Source organism: Diplotaxodon limnothrissa, linkage group LG4, assembly GCF_057381915.1.
Source record: "Diplotaxodon limnothrissa isolate DT_005_m linkage group LG4, D_limnothrissa_male_GT1.1, whole genome shotgun sequence".
Taxonomy (NCBI): domain Eukaryota; kingdom Metazoa; phylum Chordata; class Actinopteri; order Cichliformes; family Cichlidae; genus Diplotaxodon; species Diplotaxodon limnothrissa.
In genome coordinates, this window is record NC_140599.1 from 12,614,835 (window position 1) to 12,637,663 (window position 22,829).

Sequence of the window (22,829 nt, forward strand, 5' to 3'; positions counted from 1 at the left end):
TCATGTTAGCTACAGAACCTTACTGTACTTATGTGCGGCCTCACAGATACATTCTGGTTAAACTACAGGCTGTTTAAGTTAACCACACTAGACACACTAGCTGAAAAGAAAGCCTGGTGTTTTGTTTGCTGGCAATAAAAAAAATCTCTTGCAAAAACAAGCAAATGGCGTCAAGCAGGGCCGACCAGTTATGCAGTCCTGAAATGAAAATCCTCAACTCAGGAATATTTAAATGAAGCTAAAACAGAAACCTATCTAATGCTGTTGGTCCAGTTTAGAAAAAAAAACCAAAACACGCAAACGGGTATGCTGAGGACAGCTAAGGCAGGCATCGGGTTGTTGCCTCAAATTTCCTGTCCCCACGATGACTAACACGCACGCTTGCAGATACGCAGCGATGAAAGAAAAGGTGGTTTATACAGCCTGGTTTTTTGCCCAGATATGACTAACGCATTTGCCATAAGTGCTCGTGGTTGAACTTTGAGTGCGAAGTATTGGTGTCTACCTGTCAAAACGTTGACCTTATATGGTGCCTCATAGTGAAAAAAGAGGAAGTCCCTTTGTGTGTGTAGCAATAAAAAAAAGTGACAACCGTGTGGTTTCAGTCGAGGATCAGCAGCTGTAGGAGGCACTACAGAGCAGCATCAGCATGTAGCCCACACTGTCAGCTTTAGGAAGTGGTGTGAGTGCTGATTTTCATTTCTACATGACCACAGATGTGTGTTACAGGTCCACTCTTCATGTATGAAGGGCTCATCATCAGGATCTAATGGTTTTATTGCTGTTTCCCAGCTTTCGTAGACACATCAGTGTGCCGATCTGTGTAGCATCAATGGGTTTGAACCCACCCATCTTTGTACTTAACTGACAGGCGCACAGGCCGCACATGAAGTACACAATCAATCACACACGAACACACACACACGAACACATAGAAGTGCTTGTTCTCTTGACAGAGAAGGAAATTGGAACGTCCTCCTCTGCAGTTTCCAGTTACTGAAACACAACTGAACGAGAAGTGAAATTTCTCGAGCTGTGAATTCCCCTGTAATGTAGCAAGCACGCACGCACGCAACACACACACACAGTCATGCACGGACAAACACATGAAGTCAAAGAAAGGGGAAAGTTACTAAAATACACAGAGTAGCACTGTTCATCAGTAACACACTGATACATCATGTGTCTACACAGAGCTCATAACTAATAAGATAAACACAGACACGCACACAACACAGTCCTTAGGGAGTGAAGCTGATTTCCTTGAGATGGCATCCCATGTGACTCGCATTCCTCAGATTGTTGTCATGTGACAAACTTAAAGATCTCCTTTTATGGACGTCAGTCTTAACAAGAGGGTGTGGCCTCACTAATGCACACCCAGGTCACACGGAAAACGCACTCTGGCACTGAAACTGATGAAGAATGCACTCAAAATGTACTCTAAAATACCTCACGCTCCAACCCAAACACAAACAAACCCTGCAGAGACGGAAGAAAGTGGTGCGGGAGTTGTGAAATCAGACTGGCAGCACTGTCATCCTCTCTGTCACAGTCACTTTGCAGGTATTACCAGACTCCAACCGCCCCAGAGTTTCAGGCCAACTGCTTCATTGCGTGACACCTGGATCATAATAGTGTACCCATTGTAACTGAAAAAACGTTTAACTTTATGTAACAGATGAAAACAATAATTAAGCCCATTTTATTTATTGATCATTAATCCCGCTATAAATCAGCCAATGAAATTAAATTACACGAAAGGCGCCCTGTTATGTTGCTTTTCAGCTCATTTATTTAACAAGGGAGTGATTTGGAGTTTTGTTTTTGTTATTTAAGCCTGTAAAGAAGTCAAGAACTCATTCATTTCTTTGGACTCTGTAAGGGTAGCTTTGCATGAGTCGCTATTCAAATTGATCCTCATTTAAAGCAGGCCCTCATCTGTCTGAAATAAGCCCCTCTCTTCCCAGAACCTTTAAAGCTAACTGTCTTCTGACTGGCTGCCCCTCGTAAAACAGAAGATTTGAACAGCAGGTGGGTGGGGCTGCTGTGCCCACATCTGTAATATCACACAGAGCTTTAGAAGAAATAACTGTGTAAAACTGAGCATTTCAAACACTGTGAGGCCTCAGCTTTTGGGCTCATAGGGTTTGTTTTTTTTACATACACCTACCTAGTAGGTAACGTTTTCAAACACGAGTCCCCTCACAAGCTTAAAAAAATCTGAAATTTAACAAAGGCTACTCACTAGAGCTCAAGTTTCAAAACTTCCTGGAGGCTGCCAAAGCTCATAGGTTGACTTGGCTGCCATAGTCCTGGGAGTGGGGGTGGGTAAGTGCAGATTTTGAGTTTATCTTTATAAATCCAGACTGGATTACCACAGTGGTGGCAGGAGACTATTCAGACTTTATAAATAAAACTGCAGCCTCCATCTTACATCCCTCAGTCTGCACAGGAACCTACACGCTTGCCTTCCCCCCTTCCCCCTGTAATCTCTGCTGGATGTTCAGATGTGGACAGAAGAAATGGAGACCTCTCCTTTGATGCCTCCCGCCGGCGCGTTATGTCATGCTTCACTCGTGTAAATCTTTGTTGCCATGTGTTGCTGCCCAGTTCCAACTGGACTCTGCACTTGTAAAGTAAAGCTAATATGCTGCACTAAGCTGAAAAAACGCTGGCGTGAGTGATTAAGAGGCTTCCGGGTACACATTTCAAGCACAGGTACTGCGGGTGGTACCCATGGATGACCGGCTTTCCCTGACATGTGCTCGTCAGGGGAAAGGGATGCTAAGACAGAAGGCAGGAGAAGCGGAGGAAAACGGAAGATGAAAAGAGAGATGATTGATGGGAATCAGATGAAGAGGAGGAGATGATTGTGTCATAAATTAAAGGGATTAGAAACTGAAAAGAGAATCTGGAGAAAAAGGGATTAAAGAAAAGGTGTGGCAAATTTCTTATGAATCCTCCATAAGCCACACGTTCTGCTGCCGGCCTCTGAGAGCCGTCTCTCCACTTCCTCCTTACCCCACTTCCTGCCTCTGCTGCAGGCCTATGCCCTTATATGGCAACTGCGGGCAGCCAATCAGCACTGAACAGGCAGCTCATTCAAACTGCCAGTGTGAGAGAAGAGAAGGGTGGGAACTGCAAACAGAAATGAACAGAAATCGCCCTGTGCAAAAACAATATACTCCACCGGCACACACGCATAAGCCTCCCCCGCCGGCTTAAAACAAAAGCGAGGTGTCACAATACGACGACAAAGCCCAGCGACACATGTAAACTTTACTCAGCAGCAAATTCGGGGGCCACTGGGTGCATGCTGCAGCGCTGCACTGAACTTGTTTTTTGGTGGCAAATGGGAAAGGGTGGGCTTGGTTACTATGCAGAGGAGAGGAGATAGATTTCCAGAGCTGAAAAGAGGGTGTGGACCAAGATATGACTCGGCACGATGCCACAATTCCCCCGGACGCTTTATTTTGAGGGAATGGTCAGCAACTGACTTTTGATTTAGGAGGAGACACAGAGGGGGAAGTAAATGACAGAGAATGAAACAGAGGAGAACATGTAAAGGGAATTGGGAAATGCAGAAATAAGAGGACAGGCTGTCATGTTATGTAAGGAGTGTGCAAACAGCCGATCACCAAGGACTGCAGACCAAAGAGCATGCATGGGCGTGAGTAGGTGGCTGACCTCTCTCGCCATGCTTTAGTGGGGGCAGCAATGAAGTAAGGTAGATCAGGAAGTGGGAGCGTGGCCGCAGCCTGTAAGAAGCTCATAATTCCCACACAAGCCAATCAGAGGGCTGGTAAGTGGTGAAACGAGCCAATGTGAGAGGAGGCTCCCTCCTACTAGACAGAGACAGATGGTAGAGGAGACATAAGCCTCCCTGGGTCCACCACCGTGCAGGGGGTGACTAAGGATTGTGTGTGTGTGTGTGTGTGTGTGTGTGTGTGTGTGTGTGTGTGTGTGTGTGTGTGTGTGTGTGTGTGTGTGTGTGTGTGTGCATGAGTAGGAGATAGAATTAGATACAGAGATAGATAAAGCTGTCAGTCTTCTGAGCTTGTGCAGCAGTAATGCATATATCCTGCAAATGAGCTTTTACATCTAAAAGTGTGCAAGCCTGCATGCATTTCTACACTTTTGTGTAAAAAAACTGCACCTCTAGCGTAACAAATGCTTGAGGTCATCTACATGTGCCGCTTTTGCGTTGACATTTCTCCATTCATGGTTGAGACTGCTTTGTCATCAGTTTACCTGAGTAACATATAGCACCCTTAAAAGGCACCTCGGCCTAAAATTTGGGCCAATGAGGGCCCAGAGCTACAGGAGGAAGTGAGGTGGGTGCACAGGAAGAGGCAGAGAGGAAAGAGAGAGAGAAAGAAAAACACTGTACCTTATTATAACTGTTTAACCGTTATAGAGAGACTCTGTTTGTTTACCAAAAAAAGTGTGAAAAGTGGTCATAATCACATGACTTTCAAAAACCAGGGTGGCACTCTTGCAGTGGCCTGCAATCTACACACATAAATCACATTCGTTGAAGAGTCCAACACACAGGAAGTGCCAAACAGGCAAATCAACAGCAATGTACATTCATTTGAACTACCAGCCTCACTGCTGGGGATGAACTCATCTGAGGATCACAAAATGCCAGGAATCACAAAAGACAATTAAGAGTTTCATCCATTATTTATATATATGTTATATGCATTAGGATAAATGACATAAGATACCATCAGGGTGGCAGCGTGGGGCGTGGTCAGTACATTATTTGTGTGTCTATAGCTAGTGCATTTAAGAAGTCGTGAGGTGGGGGGGTGGGGAGGGACGGCGTTAAGAATCCATTTAGGCCATAAATGGGAAGCTAATCCAATTGAAGCACGAACTGGCCAGCTGGCAGGCACAACACACACACACACACACACACAGCTGGTAACTGGCCCGTGCCTTGGAGTCAGACTGTCACCACGGTGACCTGCGGATCAATGACGCTGCAGACGACCAATCCATTGGCTGCATCGCAAAGAGGAGGGAGGCAGAGTGGAAGGGAGCGAGGCTAGGGAAGAACGGTGAATAGGGCTTCCCTCTCTGAAACTATGACCAGTCACAGATGGCAAACAATCGGTCAGCAAGTCACTTTTAATCAGGCTGCAAAGACAAGAGGGAAACAAACGTGTGTGTGTGTGTGTGTTTGACAGGGGAAAAGGAGAGAAATGTCTGCTCAGCAAAATGGGCGGATAGATGACTCTAAAAAAAAGAAAGAAACACCAGAAGTTTACTTGGATAGACGAGACCTCACTGATGTTTGTGAAATATAAGACCAGAGCCAGTGTTGTGCTAAAAAGTGATTTCCAATGTTTCTGTGTGTGTTTTGTGTGTGTACTGTCTTTGCTTATTTTGGTAAAAAGACTGAAGTCAACTGGATTTATCAGTGAGTTGTACGGACATGTATAACTCAAGAAAGAGCAGTTTTGGAAGTATCTTTATAAGTTTGCATAATCGTACCTACACAGTAACCAATTCAGTCCCTTTTGGCTACTAAAAATATCTTTATACAACTGTGATGTTATATTTGTTGTAATTTCTGCTGCGCTCTTGGCCTGACCTCTATTAAAAAAAAGAACACGTTAATGTAGGTGAGATGTCTTAGCCAGATAAATAAAGGCTATGTAAAAGTCAATTTGTCAAAAAACAGACTGCAGCTTCTGCCTTGCAGGAACGTTGTTTGTGGCTCAGAATAACTTGATGGCATTCATAAGAGATACAGTAGGTTTGACATATGTTTCACAGGTTATATACCAACAAGTCATTTGCAACATTTTGAATAAGGGCAATAATATTTTGGCACAACGCAGCCGGCCAGTTAGCTTAGCTTAGCAGGAAAAGTGCAGACTGGAAAACATCCAGCTTGTCTTTGTATTTATAAAAACATCCTTTCAGCTCAGTTCTGAGCAGCTGGCAGTTGGGGAAATAGCCCGTGTGTGGACAGGATATAGTGTAGGGATTCAGGACAGATCACCATGGAAAACAGCAACTAGTTATTGTCCCCTGAAGCTAAACTCAGCTGTAGAGGTGCTGTTGTTATTCCTTTTCTCCTGCAGAGAGCCCCAGTTGCGGTTTCCCTTATTTCTCATATTCGTGCTCACTTGTTGCTGGAGTCAGTCTCCAGAAACCGAAAGTGTACTCAAAGTATTTGTTTAAACTACTTTGCCATTAATCTAAAGGAGAAAATCCCCGGATAGCTGCATTCACCTTAAGCTTGTAACCGAGAAGCTAATCTGGCCTCCTGTTTTCCTGCTGCTCTGTCACACAAAACACTCGCAGGGAACCAAGAATGAAACTCCTGCGGGCGACAAACAGGATGCATTTCCAAGATGACATCAAGACGCCTCTCGACATCTTCTTCTGCTTCCATTTTCATCTTAGCTTCAACCAAGATCCCATTTGATGGTTTTATCGCTTTTATCGCTCGCTCTTGCCATCACTGCTTCCCATCCCTCATCTGACATCAGCATTGAGCTTTCAGCCTCTGGCAAAGCTAATTGCAACTAATGTTTTTTGTATTGAGCTGCAGTCTTGTAACAGTAAGACTCAAGGCAGCTGATGTGTAACTGTGTATGATTCTTGTCCAGCCTCTAAACCGGCTTTAGTCATCAACAAATAAAGGCCTTTTGTGGTTCCTCTAACCTTCCTACACAGACCAATAAAAAAAGAAAGAAAAAAGCCTTGATTTCAGCCTCAGTGCCACGTCCACAAACATGGCGTGGACTGTCTTATTTCTCTTGATGATGAAGGGGACAGAAAGAGGAAGAAGAGACACATGAGTGTAGACACAGAGCCAAAACAGGTTACAGCGCGAGCGAGTTAGCCAATAATGGCCTTGCCGAGTTGAGAGCAAAGGGAAACTTGTGGCGTCTTTACTCATAAGAGGAACAGGAAGCCACGGTGGGACGGGTTTAGCAATTCAGGGAGTGGCATCGCTCTGTGTTGTCGCTCCCGGCCGACTGGTTGCTTACCTTATTTGAAGAGCAAAACCTGAGGTGCTGACGTCACAGCAGGGTTTTTTTCAAATCACTGACCAGTAAGTGTACACAGACACACGTGACTGGCGTGCACTTTGCAAGGTTGTGTGTGTTTTCATGCAAAAGAGCACTGTTTGTTTCTCACTAGTCACACAGACACAGTGTCAGATCTATGTAAAGGTCGCCGGTGAGCTCTAAATTACTCAGACACATAAAAGCAGAGTCAGCAAAGATAGTACGAGGTCATGGTTAGCTCCCGTCCCTTAAAGAACACATAAACACAAATGCTGCTGCGGTCACTGGGTTACTGATTGACTCGTCACGTGGCCGGGGTAATACCTGGCTTCAGCCAAAAAAACAGCCAACGAGATCACCTGTTGGCGTGCTTACATAATACACACGGATCTGCCATAACTTAAAAATCACCTGCCTGATGTCGTGCGAGTCCTCCTTGTGTCATCAAAACAGCTCGGACTTGGCGTGTAGACGGGACCTCGCACGGGGCTGCTGGCAGCAGATTCATTGGGTCATGTGGCGGATCCACACTGTAAAGAAAAGATGGACCTTTTCAGGCGTAGTTCCATGTCTAATGGCTAACCCTCCCTGACTCTTCACTCGCTTCTCACATTAAAGTGTCACTTAGCTTGACAAGTGGTCTATTTAGAAAACCAGTGATCACAGTAATAGTTATTATACACAACACCTCAAGTGACTGTGTGTAAACTCCCGTCTGGGGGGGAAAAAAATCCCCGGAAAAATTCATTAGGTGGCTTTATAGCAGTAAGGATCTTGGCAGCAAGGGCCCAGGGTCAAAGCTTGTTTTTGGCTGGCACACTGGGTGTAAGCACAAACACGCACTTACACAACATACACACACATGCTGGTATGATACACGAGAGGAGGTGGAGGAGGAGGAGGCTTTCCAGGACAGCATTCCAAGCACTTGGCGAGTACACATTTCCCACTGAAGAGTGTTGACAACATAGCACTTAACCAGAGACCTCTCACTTCCAACCAGAGAGCTGTACGCAAACATACATAAATACATGCTTGCCCAAGCTGACTGACAACCTGAGCTCCGCTTTGATTCTTTATACAGGAGTGAGCGAAGAAGCTCCGACGCCGTTGTCGCAGCTACGATAGTGGATGTCATATTAAATGGCCACAGGTTCAAATATTGAGCCAAAAGCTCAAGCCTAGCACTTTTTTATCCTTTTGGTCCTGCATGATGTCACAGAACTGATATCAAGTGTACATGGCATGACCCAATATGGCCGTCAGGTACACACAAGCCACGCCCATACCTTCTGTTTGTGATGGCAACCAATCAGAAAAAAAGTTGGCTTTAAAGACGAGAATGCATTGAGTGCCCTCACTGAGGTCCAGCCTCACATCAGTAGTGATTATTCTGAACTGTAAATGATGGAAAGCTTCCTTTTAGTAGAGTTCAAACCTAAACAAAAAAACAATAGATCCTCCTTTAAATGCTTTTGCCCTGAATCAAAGTAGGAGCTGGAGCTGTGGGTTGGAACAATGACTCACCTATGCACGAATATGCGTTGCATAGACACACATTGTGAATTCAAAATCCCACAGGAACTCCCTGAGGCCGGATTAAACATTTCCCAGCCAATCCCTGTTTATGCCATTACAGAGACACAACCCTCTGGTTTCTGTTCAAACCTCCATTAACAGGGTTCATGCTTTTGCTTTGTTTTTTATTGTTTTATTCATTAGAAATACAATTTTAATACTGATAAAACAAACATGAATAAAACTTTAAGCGTTCAAGGTGAGAGTTAAGACCTGTAAATTAGCAAGTGTAGCCAGAAGACAAACACTCTTCCCTGCATGTGCAAGCCCTCTAACTGCATCTGCATGAGTCTGTGCACAAACCAACACTTGATTTGATCGCTTTTAACAAATTTGCACATCACCAAGTATTAAAGTTCAGCCGGAAGAAGGGTTAAAATGTGCAGGTCTCACCCGCGCCGTTTCACACTACAGGAAGCTGTAATTCATTTAAAAGAGGCTTATAAGGGTCCATTTAAATGGCCATTTAAAGTCAACATGACAAAGAACAGAGGGCAGGAACAACGAGATACACAAGAGTTGATGCAACTGAGAGAGGAAAGGGAAGTGGTGTGGGGGGGGAAGAGAAGGAGCTGCTGTGAGTGTGGCTTTAAATGGTACTGAGGCCACCTCGCCATTTTTATAACCTGCATGCTTGTGCAATGAATGAATGAATGAATGAATGGAGGGATGGCTGGATTGGTGTGCAGGCTGTTTTAATTTAATGAGAGATAGATGAGAAAGGAATGGGGGACCACAGAGGAAGAGTGGGGTTAAAGTAAAACCTTCAAACCTTCACACTGTGGTATGATTAAATGTTAAACCTTTATACAGCAGTGAATCGTTGATGGAAAGTTGCCTGCCTGCAGGCCTAAGGTCAACCCCGCAGCATAAGTCTGTGACAGGGGTTAGATTGGGCCCATTGCTCAGGGAGTGAGCAAGGCCGAAAATCACACGTTTTAAAGTGTACTCACACAAGAACAGGAAGTGGAAATGGGCGCAGTGTGTGTGCCTGTGTGTTTTATCTGAAACTGGTAAATAAAACCTGGGTTTTTTTTAATTTATTTAAATAAAGGTCAATCAAAGGGGATCTACTGAGTGATTAAGCTAGAGGCATGGGAGTGTTGGCCATCGGTCTGATAGAGCAGGGAGTTTTAATACTTCCTGCTTCATAGTAATCAGCAGGAATCACACCCATAATAACCAAGTGGAGCATAAAAATCTGAGACAAGCATGAGATTCCCCCCTCCATTATCCCCTGAAATGACACACCTTTATTATGCTATTGTATCTCAAACAGAGAGGAAGAGGTAGCTATTTACAGGACACCTGACAACCATGAAGGACACATACCTGATATATAAATGAACTTTATAAGAAACAACTAGCATCAGTGGACAAGGGGGTGGCCTTACACACAGCAAGCTGGTCATTCCGCAGCCTGTGGAGGGGCAGCTCCACAGCTCTGTGTTCATTAAGCTTTTGACCTGGTGATGCAGTGGTTGTGACTCCCACTGGGCTCACATCTGCCTTTCAAAGTGGAGGCAACCTCAGCATCACCCCCACCCTACTTCGATGTCTGAAATATCAAATAATGCCAGGTTATTCCAGGCTGAATAACCGGGAGAGAGGGCAGCCTTTTGATAAAAAAAAAAAAAAGCCTGAGGCCTCTGCAGCCTTCACAGGGAGGAGTCCTGGGTGCTGAGCTCTGCTAACGTTCATATATGTTTATAACAAACTGCTCTGAGCAGTTGCACCAGGGACATATTTCACTTTTAATAAACAATAAACGTCATTTAACCTGAACATACAGCGGTATATCTACACATTAAGACTTACTAGGTAGGCCTCGCCACACCAATCCCTTCCCTTTTATTTTCTCCAATCCTTTGCTATTATCGCCTCCCTCTCTCTCTTTCTCTCTCTCTCTCTCGAATCGCGAGCGCTCGGTGCACCATAGCGTGCACGCGACGTGCCCAGTGAGTGACGCCGGACCAATCAGGGGGCGCAATTCCGAAAGTTTACCTTTTATGGCTAGAGCCAGGCAAACGACTGGGTATAAAAAACAAGCGCCCACAGCTAACGGATTCACTCTGAGCGCCGTCACACTCACAGCTTGTGCGGGATATCATTTGCCTGAAACCGTTTCCCTTAAAGCGAAAAGCCCCCCACCCAAAGGTAAGGAGACGGAGAAATCCTTATTTATAAATTCTTATTTTAGGACGTTTATCAAGTAAACAACGAGCTGATTTGTTTATTTTATGTAAACATGGATTAATTTATTCACCTTAATGCAAACTGTCGTCGGGGACCACGCGGTTCTTTGTCTTCCCGTACAAGAATTGTATTGATTGTTAAACAGCAGTATCTGTATCTTGTGTTTGGCTTTTCTTTTTAAAAAAACAAAACAAAACGAGGAACTGTTATGATTGCAGACAAGTTCATTAGCGCTGCTGCTGCGATTCACAGGTGCTTTTGGATGGAGCCGGCTTCTAGTAAATGGCATCCTATGAGTTAATGGTTGCGCTAAAACCGGTGTTTGTTACCGTGTAGTCGTACACGTTTTTTGCAGGATTGTGGCGACGCCTGGCATTTGATCCCAGGCAGGGTACTTTGAAGAGGGTTTCCGAGTTGAGACTGTCTGGATCCCGGCTGCTCCCTTTGTGCGCCCGATGCGGCGGGGTGTGACCTACTTTAGCATATTAGCCTAGCCACATCATGCTAGCACGCCCTTCAGATTTGCAGCAGTTGCAGTTTTAAGTCTCTCTCGTTTATCCTGGATACTCCCACACACGCTTTTAAAAGCTGAATTTCTTTTTTATTTAACCTGATCTGGTGTCAGTTTAAGGCTTGCGGTAAAAAGATAAAAGGCCTAGCTTATCTTTCTTTTAAAGGTGATAAACTGATTAATAGCTCAAGTGAATGAATATGTCCCGATCAGTTTAGTTTTCTTAGCTGCGACAAGAAAGAAATGAGGAAATTGCCAATCAATCGCCTGATCTTCCACTCCGAGAAAAGGCGTGGCTTTCAGGAAATGGATCACCAGTCAAGCGCTTGTGACCATTCATGAGTCTGCAGAAGTTCATTATGCAACTTCTCTTCTCATAAACTAGCTTCAGTATTAAGTAATTGCAGACTTGATCTTTTTTCTTTATACCTGCAGCCTTTAAGTGACTCGTGCTGTGCAATGAATGACTGTGCTGCTGCATGACGCAGTGATATTCACTCAAAGGACTTAGAAGGTTCATAAAAGCGAGCGTGATTAAGCAACAGTGGGAGGGCGCTGGTTGTAACGATAGTAAAATGAAGGGAGTGGTCTGTCGGCTCTTTAATGTGGACTGTTCCCTTTTTTCTTTTTTTGCCGTGCGTTGCCGCTCTGGCGTCGCGCCACGCGCCGGTAGCCGCAAAGCTGCTCAAAACCGAACCATGTCCTTATATGGTAATAACAGAACGCAGCGCCACTTCCTTTTGTCTGGTTTACTCGGAATGTGGGGCACGAGCTCCTCCTAGCGGCCGAGCTCGTGAACTTCCGCTAGTTAACAGGAAGTGGAAGCGAAATGGCCGCAGACTTGAGTGTTAATCCTTTTTTCATTTATCTTCAACAGTTCAGCCATGGAAGATGAAATCGCCGCACTGGTTGTTGACAACGGATCCGGTATGTGCAAGGCCGGATTCGCCGGAGACGACGCTCCTCGTGCTGTCTTCCCCTCCATCGTCGGTCGCCCCAGGCATCAGGTTAGCGACTGCGCATGTCTACTTTTAATGCCACCTTAAATTGTGACTTGTGTCGCAAATCAAGCCTATATCAAGAAAATTGTTCAATTTAATGACAGTTAATATTATGTTTGTAGTTCAGCTATCACTTGGCAAACACTTCTCTAATTTCTCTAAATTGTGTAACTTTTGACTTTTTAACTAAAACTGATTTCCCTGTTCAGGGTGTGATGGTGGGTATGGGTCAGAAAGACAGCTACGTTGGTGATGAGGCCCAGAGCAAGAGAGGTATCCTGACCCTGAAGTACCCCATCGAGCACGGTATTGTGACCAACTGGGATGACATGGAGAAGATCTGGCATCACACCTTCTACAACGAGCTGAGAGTTGCCCCTGAGGAGCACCCCGTCCTGCTCACAGAGGCTCCCCTGAACCCCAAAGCCAACAGGGAGAAGATGACCCAGGTACACTTTTTCCAGACCTCTGTTTATCTCCTCCCCAGTTTCCTTCTGTTCCATTCTCATTTGCTCCTTCCTTCCCCTCCCTCCTCTCCTCCAGGAACTCTCTTCTCTAAGATGATCTATCATCAACAGGTCTCTTGACTGTGTGCCTTACCTGCACTTGTGTCTATTTAGGAGCGCAGTAGCTCTGCACTTTATTAGACATTGACTTACTTGCACAAGTGTGAAGGAATGTTTACTTTCTGCACTTTTATTCGACTAACTTCAGTCAGCCTCACTCTAAAGCATGTAGTGAGTGCAGTGGTCACAAAAGCTAGACTTGTCTTTTTAAATTTGTAAAGCTAAAATGTGTTCTCCCTCTCCTTGCAGATCATGTTCGAGACCTTCAACACCCCCGCCATGTACGTTGCCATCCAGGCCGTGCTGTCCCTGTACGCCTCTGGTCGTACCACTGGTATCGTCATGGACTCCGGTGATGGTGTGACCCACACAGTGCCCATCTACGAGGGTTATGCCCTGCCCCACGCCATCCTGCGTCTGGACCTGGCTGGCCGTGACCTCACAGACTACCTCATGAAGATCCTGACAGAGCGTGGCTACTCCTTCACCACCACAGCTGAGAGGGAAATCGTGCGTGACATCAAGGAGAAGCTGTGCTACGTCGCCCTGGACTTCGAGCAGGAGATGGGCACCGCTGCCTCCTCCTCCTCCCTGGAGAAGAGTTACGAGCTGCCTGACGGACAGGTCATCACCATTGGCAATGAGAGGTTCCGTTGCCCCGAGGCCCTCTTCCAGCCTTCCTTCCTGGGTATGTTTCCAACAGAAATCCACCGCTTATTAAATCCTCACATGCAAACTGGGCCCTTATAGTGTCCTGCAGTTCCACTTGCTAACTGGTGTCTTGTATCTTCTCAGGTATGGAATCCTGCGGAATCCATGAAACCACCTACAACAGCATCATGAAGTGCGACGTCGACATCCGTAAGGACCTGTACGCCAACACTGTGCTGTCTGGAGGTACCACCATGTACCCCGGCATCGCTGACAGGATGCAGAAGGAGATCACAGCCCTGGCCCCATCCACCATGAAGATCAAGGTGAGCTGACTTGCCTTCTAGTGGCATTCATAAGGGTTCAGTTAATGCGCTTTTTAAAAATTATTAAGCATCCCAATGACACTCTGCCTCATTGTCCTGCAGATCATCGCCCCACCTGAGCGTAAATACTCCGTCTGGATCGGAGGCTCCATCCTGGCCTCCCTGTCCACCTTCCAGCAGATGTGGATCAGCAAGCAGGAGTACGATGAGTCCGGCCCCTCCATCGTCCACCGCAAATGCTTCTAAACAGACTGTTCCTTCTCCCCTTCCCCAACCAAACGCCCAACAACTTCAGCTCTGTGCAAAACAACCACACACCACACATTTCTCATACACAACTCAGGCGCAGAGAATAGATGACCAACTCATTGGCATGGCTTCAGTTATTTTTGGCGCTTGACTCAGGATTTAAAAAAAACTGGAACGATGAAGGAGACAGTAATGTTTTTGGCTAGGTTTTAAAAAAGACACCCCAGGGTTCTGCAGTCTCATCTGGGGCTTAAAAAAAATGTACATTTTGTTTTTCTTTGGGTCATTCCAAATGTTTGTTAACTGCATTGTTCAGACACATGATTCCAAATGTTAACTTGCATTGTTCAGATACGTATTTGCCTCTGTGAAGGCTGCCCAGTGGTTGGCGCATACTTAACATGGTTGTAGTATCGCTTGTATGTAAGTTATGTCTGGGTTTTTTGTACTTTCAGCCTTAAAAGAAAATCTTGGTCCTGTTTAATTTTTGTTTTTGTTATGCAAACCCTCATCCTGACCTCACTACTTCTCCCCCCCATGTTGGAAGGTTCATCCCTGGGGTGGTGGGGCAAGGGGGTGTCTCGGAATGATGGGGTAAACATGGGGTGCCAGACCGGTGGGGCCAACCTGTACACTGACTAAACAATCCCAATAAAGTGCACATGTGTTCCGAAGTGATGTCTGACTTTTGTGTTTTTTATGACTTTAACATTTCTACAGCTTAGTTGTCTTTTAGTAATGCTGAAATTATTACAGTGAGTGTTAAAGTAGACTTAAAATGCCAGTTATACAGCAGTAAAAACCAGACCAATGCTTTATTCATGGAGCAAAGTCATGCTAGTGTGCAGCTCTATTATAGCTCATTTGCTCATAGTTTTTGGTCTTTGAGCTGGTATCTGTAAAAGCTTAAAGCTAAAATGGCAACAAACTGAATGTAGATCTACATTTTGATACACTTAAAGGCAAAGCTGAAACATCCTGTCTTAAACGCAAGCAGTTTCCAGCGCTCTCTGTGCTCAGCCCTTGGGCCTTCTCGAGCTGTTACAGCAGTGATGTATTTTCTTGCCAGAGCTAAAACTAGAAATTTAATCACCAATGGGTTCAATTAACTCCCTTTTAAACAAGCTGTGCTTGCAAGTGTAGGATAACTTCATAACTGCTATAATAGCAATGCACCTCTAAGCAGCTTTTGCTGGTCTGCATTTTTATGAAGTAGTGCTGCTGTTAAAGCCAAGTTGCTAGATGGCAGATAAATCAATTACCACTTACCATTTATTGTGAGTGATTCATTAACATGAAGCTTTAAAGTGCCATAAGTGCTATTTGTATATATTAGGTTAGAGGGTGGGTGCACCGTGGCTTCTCCCATTAAAAGCGCCTTGCCAGTAATTCCCTTCCATTTGACTGTTGCTGAGAACCGGCGAAGCCTCGATCTCATTTAATGTTAGAAGATTCTGAAAATACTGCCCGAGTTAAACTTAATGCACAGTACATGCAGACTGTAACAGGATGCTTTTGCGTCTCGGAGTATGTTTAAATGCATCAGTATCTCTGCTTTTTGGTGCTTCAGGGGTTTATGCTGACCTGTTTTTGTTTTTAGTATTGCGTGAGCTCACTGTGTGTAAAGTAACGTGACTAAAGTTCAGTCAGTCTCTAAATGTCACATGAAAGGGTCTTTTCGCTGCCCTTGTGTGTTTCTTAATGACTTCACTTCTTTCCTCATGATGAGCTGTTTATTGGCTATAAAAAGCTTTGACAGTAATCTTTTTGTTTTTAGACTTTGGTTTTATGATGTGAGTGACAAGAGGTTAAATCTCTCCATAAAGGAAAAAAAAGATTCTTTCAGGCAGTTGCGTTGTTTAGACAGCAGGTGGCGACAGAGGCTGATTTATCACAAACTAAGGCGTGACTCTCCTGCCTGTTCTCACGTTGTCGTTTTTCTCTGCACAAATGCACGGTTGACCAGGTGCTTTGAGTCACTGCATGTGCAAGGTATACATATATATTTTTTCATATATATATATATATATATATATATATGCAATACTGTGCAAAAGCTTTATGCAGGTGAGGAAAAAATGCTGTAAACAAAGAATGCTTTCAAAAATGGAAGTATTAGTCATTTATTTTCATCAATCAACAAAATGCAATGAATGAACAAAAGAGAAATTTAACTCAAATCAATATTTAGTGTGACCACCCTTTGCCTTCAAAACAACATCAATTCTTCTTGGTACACTTGCACACAGTTTTTGAGTGAACTCAGCTGGTAGGTTGTTCCAAACATCATCTGTGGTTATCATGTAATCCCAGACACACTTGATGATGTTGACATCAGGGCTCCGTGGGGGCCATACCATCACTTCCAGTACTTCTTGATCTTCTTTACGCTGGTTCTCAGTGACTTTGGCTGTATGTTTGGGGCTGTTGTCCTGCTGCAGAATACATTTGGGGCCAATAAACAATAATTTATATTTATGAAAGCATTCTTTGTTTACAGCATTTTTTGACACCTGCTTAAAACTTTTGCACGCTACTGTATATATATTAGAACCCAAAGGGTTTGGGGAGAAACTGTGAGACAGCAGTTAAAAGCTGCCATTGAAGCTGTGGTTTCATGCCAGCTTTCCTAGAATGGTGGGAAAATAAGATCCCGTGCTGATACAGGCCCATTTTCTGTGCACTTCTAAAAGCGGATCTTCCACATTTGTATATCAGAGAGATGAAAGAGGATAAGATGGATAGACCAGCCCCACCCTCAAGTTCAATGCATCATATCCTGTTTCTGTGTGTGCGTGCGTGTGTGAGAGAGAGAGGGACAGCACAGATCTAGTGCGGCCCAAAGTCATGATGCTCCCATTAATCAGGCTGCCCTAGATTCATGCTGTATCCTGAGCTGAATGCAGGCCTGTTAGAGAGGACATGCAGGTCCGTGCATATGCATAAAGACGTGTGCACTTGCCCTGATAGAAATTCATATATGCATGCTTCTAGAAAGGCTACGCACACACACACGCCGAGGATCGAGTGTGTTTGGTATTGAAAATGTATTCCATCTCACTGCAGCTCCCGCCCCAGCGCACCCCTGTGATTCTGCTGAGACTGCTTCCCTCTGATATCCTTTTACTGCCACGCCAGCAAAACACGCACTGCCAGAGAAACAGCGCTTAGTGTGTGTGTTTGTAGTGTACTACACTTTATTTTCCCGGTCTTTGTCAGGGTTGTGTGTGTGTGTTGTCTGTGGACTGCAGGTGTTTGTGAATGAAGCACTCCTAGATCAAAAGTGTCTGTGAGAAACGACACAGTGGGGTGGGGGGTGGGGCGTTTTCTCATTTTTAAAAAAAGAGACTTAGTGTCTCCTTCCTTTTTTCTTCTTCTTTCTTTTTCTACTACAGGCGTGAGGCTCTAGAGCAAGCAAATCCACTGGTCAGGGACCTTTTTCACCTGCAGTTTTCACCTCTCTCCAACAGGTGGGGCTGCTGCACTACATGAGTCTTCTTCGACCTGTGAACTGGGTGAAAGGCAAACACGAGAAAGAGAGGGCTACAACTGCTGACAGGAGGAGGCCAGAGGAGAATAATCAACTCAAATACATTAGATCCTCCATTTGCAGGGCTTGGAGTGATTTCAATGCTACAGTGGATGACATGCTCACAGGGTTAATACATCTCTGCATCGCCCGCCCCCCCATCCTTCAAAGGACATTACAGTATCTTGTCTGATTGACTGACAGCAGCTTTAAAGTGATGTTTTGTGTCTGTTTCACACACTCTGCAGTGCAGACCATCCCTCTGTTCTACAGTAACCGAATAAAGACGCATGATCGGTAGCAGCGTTTGCAGCAGCAGGAGCAGCAAGCCTTCGGAGGACTCAGTGACCCTGACACATCACCACTGAGCATTTACTCAGCAGGATATATGAGTCTGTTGCATCACTGTTTCCTTACATTTGTGGAAAGCCTGTGGATGTGCTGTTTGTTTGTTTTTTAATTTCTAGAGAAAAGAAAAAATTTCTCAGAGATCTGACCACACAAGTCAGGAAGAGGAACAAGTACCAAAAATATACAACCCTGCAAGCTGCAAGCTTGCTTGAGCACTGTACAGAGCACAGCTGACAGACACAACCACTGCCTCCTCATTTGCCATCCCCCACGTTGGTTTAAAGCAGGAGGGGCAGATGGAAATTTCTGTGCTGTGACCGCTCTGTGCATGTCTTTGTCATGGTGCTATTTCCAGGAGCAAAAAGAAAGAAGTTTAAAGATTAAGACAAAAAAGCAACACCACAAGCTTTTGGCCATCTCAGTTATGGTAGACTGACTTATTTAGCACCTTCACATCTGATTACAAGCTCAGACTATAAGTCAGACAGGGTTTGGTAGAAGACTGTCGCCTGTTTTCTTTCTTTATAAAAAATCCAAATAACGCGTTTGGTGCCCTATTAGTCACCTGATGTATGCTTAAGCTGACTAATTTGCCTGCTGGCTCATGTCATGGTGTACACCCTGACATTACATTTACCTACAACTAAGGACAATCAAAAGCAAATTTGTCCCTCATTGCATACAGCAGACCGACAACCAAATGTGCTGTATCCCATAGCATATCTGGGTCACATCATCAGGAATGATCGCTGTGGTCACCCAGGCAAATAAACCAGAATGCAAACTGCACAATGTGCACAGACGATGTCAAAACAGTACCTTTCACAAGCTACTGTACTTCAATGCATGCAGCACATTTGTAAAGGAAAAACAAACACACACATAGAAAAAAAAAAAGCTTCAGGTGGCACATGATAACACATTCAGGATTTTGCTCAAGCTTCCAACTTACACAAGCTCAAGCCAAATGTTTGCAGCTAGTATTGTTCCCACCTTTCACGCTGTGAGTGTAAAAATGGAGTTATGCTGATCTCAACTAAGCGTGCTCTAAGTGACGCAAAATATTCCTCATCTTTCTGGGAGCACTGGAACAAATGCCAATGCTTGTTTTGATATTTACTGCTTCCTTTTTTTCTTTGTGTATTGAGATGTGTTGGATGTAAAAGTATCTCCTCGCACCATCTCATGTACTTCTTCCAGCTGGTGTGTTGTATGTGTGTGTTGTTTTTGCTGTGTGCATTTGGCTATTTCCTAAACCTGAACACACCGCCCCCCCAAGAAAGGAAGAAAAACGCAACGAGAGACAAACCAGAAATCACTTTACACATTCTGGAAATTGGTGGACCTACTTTTTCCTCTGTCTTGTGCACACATGTCTTCTGATGTGAAGTAAGTGGCCAGCTGTGCGTTCTCAAGTGGCCCAATCAAATCAAAAACAAAACAAAAACCCTTCAAGGCTCTGTCTGATGATTGGCAGTTACCCCATGAGAGCTCTGGGTCTGTATGGGCCTACAGCTCTGAAGTGGAGGGGGGGTTGGTCTGTGTTTGTGTGTGTGGTGTCAGTCATCTAAGCCTCGGTGGCATTTTTATTGCATGCGTGTGTGCGTTGCCTGTGCGTGTACATTTGCTTCGCTCCAGCAGGAAACATGACACTGCTATTAGGTTTCTTCATTAACATATTTCTGCATGTATCTTGCTGCAGTGCAGTAGCACCAGCTTCAGTAACAATACAGAGCTTGTGTCGAGCATGAGATGCAGTTTGATGAATGATTTAGCCCTCTGGGCATGCAGGCTCACTGCTCTGTGTGTGAGGGAGGGGTGTTAGTATTTGTTTGGACTTATTGTTTTGTTTTATGGAATACAGTAGAAAATATACTTAACTGAGAATACAACCATGGCTCATGGTTTTATTAGCCCATTACTGTGTGTGTTTTATGGTTATGCAGGAGGACATCCTTCTGTATTTATGTAGGGCTATGCGTCTCCTCTCCACAGAGGTGTGAACCCCTAGCTGAATGAATCAATGCCGCCTCCTCACTCTGTCCCCCGTGGGTTAATGTAGCCACAGGCCTTGGAGAAAATCAGATAGTCTGTCCAGCAAATCAAATCATTTACCTGATCCTTCAGCTGATAGGACAGAATTAACCCAAGCCTTAGAAAAGATAGTATTTGGACAGCCACACAGCTAGAGGTTGATGTGAGATAGGGCGCTGAGGGGGGAAGATAAGGGGCGAACAACAAGAAGAAAAACACTAGCAGCCTGGATGAGAGTCAAGGATAACAAATGTTCTCCCTCTATAATATCTGCTGGGTGGAATAAAAAAAAAACCAACAACGACAACAACACAAAAAAACAGCGTTAGTAAGATAAAAAAAATGACTGTGGTATTATATTGACTCAGCAGCGTTTTTAGGTCATAAATCATGGTTTTCAGTACTTTTTCCAAAAGCCTGGAACATACAGTTGGATCATCCTCAAAGAACACAGTTGGTGTATATGCTATAAAAAAACAAAAAAACATAATCTACCAAATGGTCCCATCTGTTCCTATCCATGTGACAAGCCTAACCTAGAAATAAACAGATATGTCTCTGAACCTGGACACATTGTTCTGCACATTAGCTGCTTGTTGTGCTGTAGTTGGAGAGTGCAATGAGGAATGCTGAATTAGCCTTTATTGGGTTATTTGGCTGAACTGGAGGGTTTCATTACATAGAAATTCAGTGTGATGTTTGTATAAAAATAAGTCACCTTATTATTATCATTTTATTACAGTGAATAAACACACATTATGTTATGGATGTGGATTAAACCCGTGTGTAAAAAACTAAAAAAACCCCCAAACAAACAAAAAACAGGCGTAAAATGCTGCAAGTAATAAGCTGTGCTCTTGATTATGCTGTTTGGTAAATTTGCTACGAATCATCCATACCCACCTCAAAGTGGGGATAACTCCCACGGAAGCCACGGTGTTATTGACAAGACAAACCCAACACAGTGAAGGTGAACCCTGCCTCTCGCTCGCAGGTTGAAAAGAGGGCAACAACAGGACACTAATTAGAAAGAATTGTCTGAATTCCCAGTCGGGAGCGATTTGGAGAACAAAGGACCGACTCGGTCCCCTCGGACAGTCCGGGACATGACTCTGATCTCCGCCTGGTAATTCCCTCCCCGAGTCCCGTCAGGGATGGCAGGCGCATCGTAGCAGCGAGGTCAGCGGGGTGAGATCCGCCGCTGAGCAGCCTGGTGTTTTTGCTCAGCTCGCTAGCGGTGTGGTGGTCCGATTGGACAAAAACAAAGAAGCCACCGAGCCGTGACCACCGGGAAAGTCGGGCACCGAGTGTCCCCACGAGCGGGTACATAACGTCCACGTCTGCTGTTCAGATGAGCCCTTGCTGCTCTCCTTCTTCTCCTTTGGCGATTCGGTCTGTTGAAGCGCTCGCTGTGCCCCTACACCGAAGGGTCGCCTTGAAACCGGCGCAGTGAGGAGGGAGGGGCTGGAGGAATGGAGGAAGGAGGGGGGCACGGGCAGTTTGAAACCGCCTCTAATTTTTTTAATCAACATTTTTGCAACTGTGTAAAGCGGGGCGGTGTACTTCAAAGGAGACTTATGGATAATAAAAACCCGCCAGGGTCCGACAGTGCTGTCCGCACGGAAGAACAGGGGGGGTCACATCGGGGATGAGGAAGGGGAGGCGTGTGTGTGTCTGTGCGTGGGGAGGGACTTTACACCAAAGGTCGATTGCCCCCACTCCCCCTTTATGAGTCTTAACACAATGGTACTAAATTAGTACGCCACTTTTTCTCCCCCTTTTAATGCAAATGTGTGTGTCCCTCCTCCTGTTCAGTCTGTAGAGATTATGCACAAGCAGACACCCCAGTCTTGTTTTCACCTACGGCCCGATTTGCATACCGAAAGCGGTGAATTCCAGTCGCAGCCCTTATGATGCCTTTATGCCCTTATGATACAAGTCCTCAGTGGGTCTTCAGGAGGTCTCTGACCAGTGAAATAGTGCTGTAGATCACAGCGCCCAGTCGATTGTAGACCACAGATATGGCCTATCGTGGCCCAATGATGCTGTCTTAAACAATGCTTTTGATGGCTCCCATATCGTCAGTTGCCAGGCCTAAACCATAAACTAGTCTGTGTTTCTGGCTTGTGACACGTTTCCCATTTCCACTCATGTGTTTTCACAAACCATATACCTGATCTACTGTTTCTAAAGCCCTAGCCCAAATGAAACGAATTAATTGCTATCGCGAGTTTTTATGCTCGAATTCTCGGTTTTGCTCCCCTTTGTAGCAAATAGTGGAGAGTGGGATTTTTCTGTGACTTAATTGGGCTTATTCGCTGCTTCCTGGTGAGAAAAAAAGTAAACGTGAGTACCACACTACCTAAAAAAAACACAAACACAAAACGCCTCCAAACGCCTGGGATACTTGATTTTTTTTTAGCGTCTATTATAATCAGCGTGGAAACTGGTGGGTTGGTGAGTAAGTGGGGGGCATCGCTTTGACCCCCTTCCTCTCTCTCTCTTTCTCGAGCACACATGGTGGGGGGAAAAAGAGAAAACCCACTGCTTGTTTTGATCACTCGGTCTTGATGGAAGAGGGGACCTTGAAACTGCTCAACCTTTCCTCGCTCCATAATTGGTTTTATAGTGCTGGCGAGAGGCCACGGTGTGTGTTTTTTTAATACACTCGGGAGCTTTGATTGACATTCCTAACAGCCAATCAGAGAGGAGCAGTGTGCAAAGTCCTGGGTTGGATGGTGGTAAAGGAGGTGGGTGGGGCTTACAAAACAATGCTGTGTTTCATTGCTAGACGCGTCAT

The 22,829-nt window shown here is 44.9% G+C and overlaps 1 protein-coding gene across 1 annotated transcript; it reads left to right on the forward strand.

The window, feature by feature from the left end:
• The first annotated feature begins 10,691 nt into the window (after positions 1 to 10,691).
• actb2 (actin, beta 2) lies at positions 10,692 to 14,787 on the forward strand. Its single transcript, XM_085351473.1, has 6 exons — positions 10,692 to 10,772; positions 12,200 to 12,329; positions 12,533 to 12,772; positions 13,139 to 13,577; positions 13,685 to 13,866; positions 13,969 to 14,787. The coding sequence occupies exons 2-6, from the start codon at positions 12,207 to 12,209 to the stop codon at positions 14,110 to 14,112; spliced, it is 1,128 nt and encodes a 375-aa protein (XP_085207599.1). The 5' UTR covers positions 10,692 to 10,772; positions 12,200 to 12,206; the 3' UTR covers positions 14,113 to 14,787.
• The last annotated feature ends 8,042 nt before the right edge of the window (positions 14,788 to 22,829 follow it).

Bases quoted from the DNA above. Each gene is read 5' to 3' on its own strand.
- actb2 (XM_085351473.1), top strand. From the start codon at position 12,207: ATGGAAGATGAAATCGCCGCACTGGTTGTTGACAACGGATCCGGTATG. The intron at 12,330-12,532 runs GTTAGCGACTGC...TTCCCTGTTCAG, and splicing joins TCGGTCGCCCCAGGCATCAG to GGTGTGATGGTGGGTATGGG. The intron at 13,867-13,968 runs GTGAGCTGACTT...ATTGTCCTGCAG, and splicing joins CATCCACCATGAAGATCAAG to ATCATCGCCCCACCTGAGCG.